The sequence below is a fragment of the Anopheles aquasalis genome, chromosome 3 (genome assembly GCF_943734665.1).
Source record: "Anopheles aquasalis chromosome 3, idAnoAquaMG_Q_19, whole genome shotgun sequence".
Classification (NCBI taxonomy): Eukaryota; Metazoa; Arthropoda; class Insecta; order Diptera; family Culicidae; genus Anopheles; species Anopheles aquasalis.
Window position 1 is genome coordinate 54,853,549 of NC_064878.1, and position 2,500 is coordinate 54,856,048.

Below are 2,500 nucleotides of genomic sequence, written 5' to 3' on the forward strand. Positions count from 1 at the left end.
TTCTGTTCTAATTGAATTTTGTTCCTTCACGAAATTGATAAATCAATGACGATCGTTTAATTATCTCTTTTTTCTTCTTTACAAAACAACCATCTCTCTCTCTTTTCTCTCTCTCTCTCTCTCCCTCTAATTCCTGAAAACGCACCCCTCGTTGTGATTGGGTTGCTGCACGATCACTCTCGATCACACACTGGTGCACCTCCTGATGATCCTGCACCGCGTATTGCACCGTGTTCCCCCTGCTCGTGCACACTGACGCACACATACACATACATGGACATCCGGTTCCTTTTTGGTCACTTTCGCGCGCGCTCTGAAATCAAAATTCTCACACACGAAAAAAAAAACACAAAACATATCGTCTTAAAATATATCGCGATCCCGCGTGATCGGAATGCTCGCCCTCCCCCCCCCCCTCCCCCTCCACCGGTGTCCTGTCCTCTTGGCACAAAATCCGCACTCGGCACCACCACCGAACCACCGTCGGCACCATTACCGCAAAAACAAACCCAAAAAAAATCCGGTAAAAAATACTGCGAAACTCACTCGCCGCAGGCACTGATCACGAAAACTGCCCACCCGGAAACAACAGTAAGTGCAACGCAGCTAGCCAAAGCAGCAGAAATCCACTCCACCACCCCCTTGCTACTTCTTCCTTCACAACCGCACCTTCCGGATTTCACGCTAATTCTACGAAAATCCGCCTCCACCACCCCTTTCGCCTTCTTGTGTTGTCGTCTGCCACTGGTGCCTTGTCTTTCCCCATTCCGTGCTCCGTTGGGTGAAATGTGTTTCATTCCGCCAATCTCACGATGTGGTGTGTCCTCGTGAGCATAGCAAACGGACCACCGGGACAGCGATTTGAGCTAATGCTGGTCTCCGGGGGGGAATGCCTGTCAGTGCTTCACTTCTGGCTTTTGATTTTCCCCCCAAAAAAACCTAAAACAACTGTTCTGTCCCCTCTGTGCTGCTTCCATTTTGTTCGGTTTCGGCTTTTCAGTTATGTGATTTGTGGTTCATTTCTGTGTTACCGCTTCGTTTGTTCCTTAAATGATAATCGATTGTTTGATCGTGTTAATGTTTCCTTCGTTTAGCTTCTTGATATTTGAGCGTATTCGAAACCAGTTTTGGATGCTAAAGACCCGCAATGATGATATTTCGGGTATTTGTTTAGAAGATTGAGGAATTGAGGACTTCAAATGAGTATGAAAGCTAGAAGATGGTCAGAATGATATTTTTCTTTCATGAAGATAGCTTAAAAACATTTAATATTTAAAGATTTTTTGTAAAAAGCATATTCGCAGATACGTTCAGCAATGATGCCAGCAATGTTTTAGTATTACTTGATTGAAAGTCATAATTGGTTTCTTTAGAATCATTTGTTCATTGGCTTAGCTGTTTAATAACAAATCTCAAAATAATGTTACGAAATGATAAAATAATGAAGAATATTCCTATAGTTCTTTTGTTAAAACCGCACGGATTAATTCATAGACCAAAACGATCCTATGCGTTCTATGGAAGTCGCGCGCAGTTGCAGTTCCATGCATCGACATAATGGAAAACAACGAAAACTCCCCCCAAAAGATGCGTCTTTCACGCACGAGTGACACGCGACGTGACTAGCTGGGTGGGTGACCTTCATCGGTGCAGTAACCCCAAAAAAGGTCCCACTCGTACGCGCGTCACAGCAGAGACTATAGAGCTGCGCTTAAGCAAACAAACATCCGTCCGTGGCCACTTCACCCCACATGGGACCGTGATGACCTCTATCGCCCACTGTGGTGCGGTTTTACGATCACGACCGCTGCTCGCTCTCTGGAGGTCGCCATACCGATGGAGGCGCCCCGATGGAGGCGCATGGTAAAAACATGGTTTTCGGCATTATCTGGCGACCCTCGATCCGTCGACGATTCAGGGTCACACACAACTTGACGCTACACCAACACCGAAAACCACCGACGTGACATCAACGCTCGCGCTCGCGCTCGCGCTGCGACACTACGGCATCACTCCAGGGAGGCCTTCCTCTGGCACACTGGCCCTGCGTCACAAGAGAAATTGCTGTCGCCTCTCCCCTAGTGCCGTGTTGTCATCGACGCGTGCGCTAGGGTTTAATTTTAGTCGCCACGTTCAGCTCTGTTCGCTGTTCAAATCCAAATTGCAAGTGACTCAACGCGGCACGGCAGCGCGGTTGACCTCGCAACGTGCGCTGTAAAACGCTCCATCGCATTCGGGATAGTGTGTTCGGAATGGTTTCGGTACAGATCGTAAAGATTTTACTGTCCGTTCGTCCGTCCGTCCGTCCGTCCGTCCCCCCGGGCACTCAGTATTCAGTGCCGAAGTTTTGCTACAATGTTAAACGGTGCTCGAGAGGTTGTTTTGCTAAATATTTACTCCTCCTCGGCTCAGCTTACGGACCTCGCGTGGTAGTGTCTCAGATTTGAAGCAAGAAACATACTCCTTTCACACTAGAGCAGTGTTTCCATGTTCCATTTTG

The 2,500-nt window shown here is 47.6% G+C and overlaps 1 protein-coding gene across 6 annotated transcripts in view; it reads left to right on the forward strand.

The window, feature by feature from the left end:
* Positions 1–2,500, forward strand: part of LOC126579208 (uncharacterized) — a 31,039-nt gene that overhangs the window by 6,322 nt on the left and 22,217 nt on the right. For 4 of the 6 annotated variants that reach the window (XM_050242590.1, XM_050242592.1, XM_050242593.1 and 1 more), the window contains exon 4: positions 556–591. The exons of the other annotated variants lie outside the window; for them this stretch is intronic. In XM_050242590.1, coding sequence (XP_050098547.1) covers positions 556–591 — 36 coding nt within the window. The remainder of the gene's footprint in view (positions 1–555; positions 592–2,500) is intronic. 6 annotated transcript variants of the gene reach the window in all.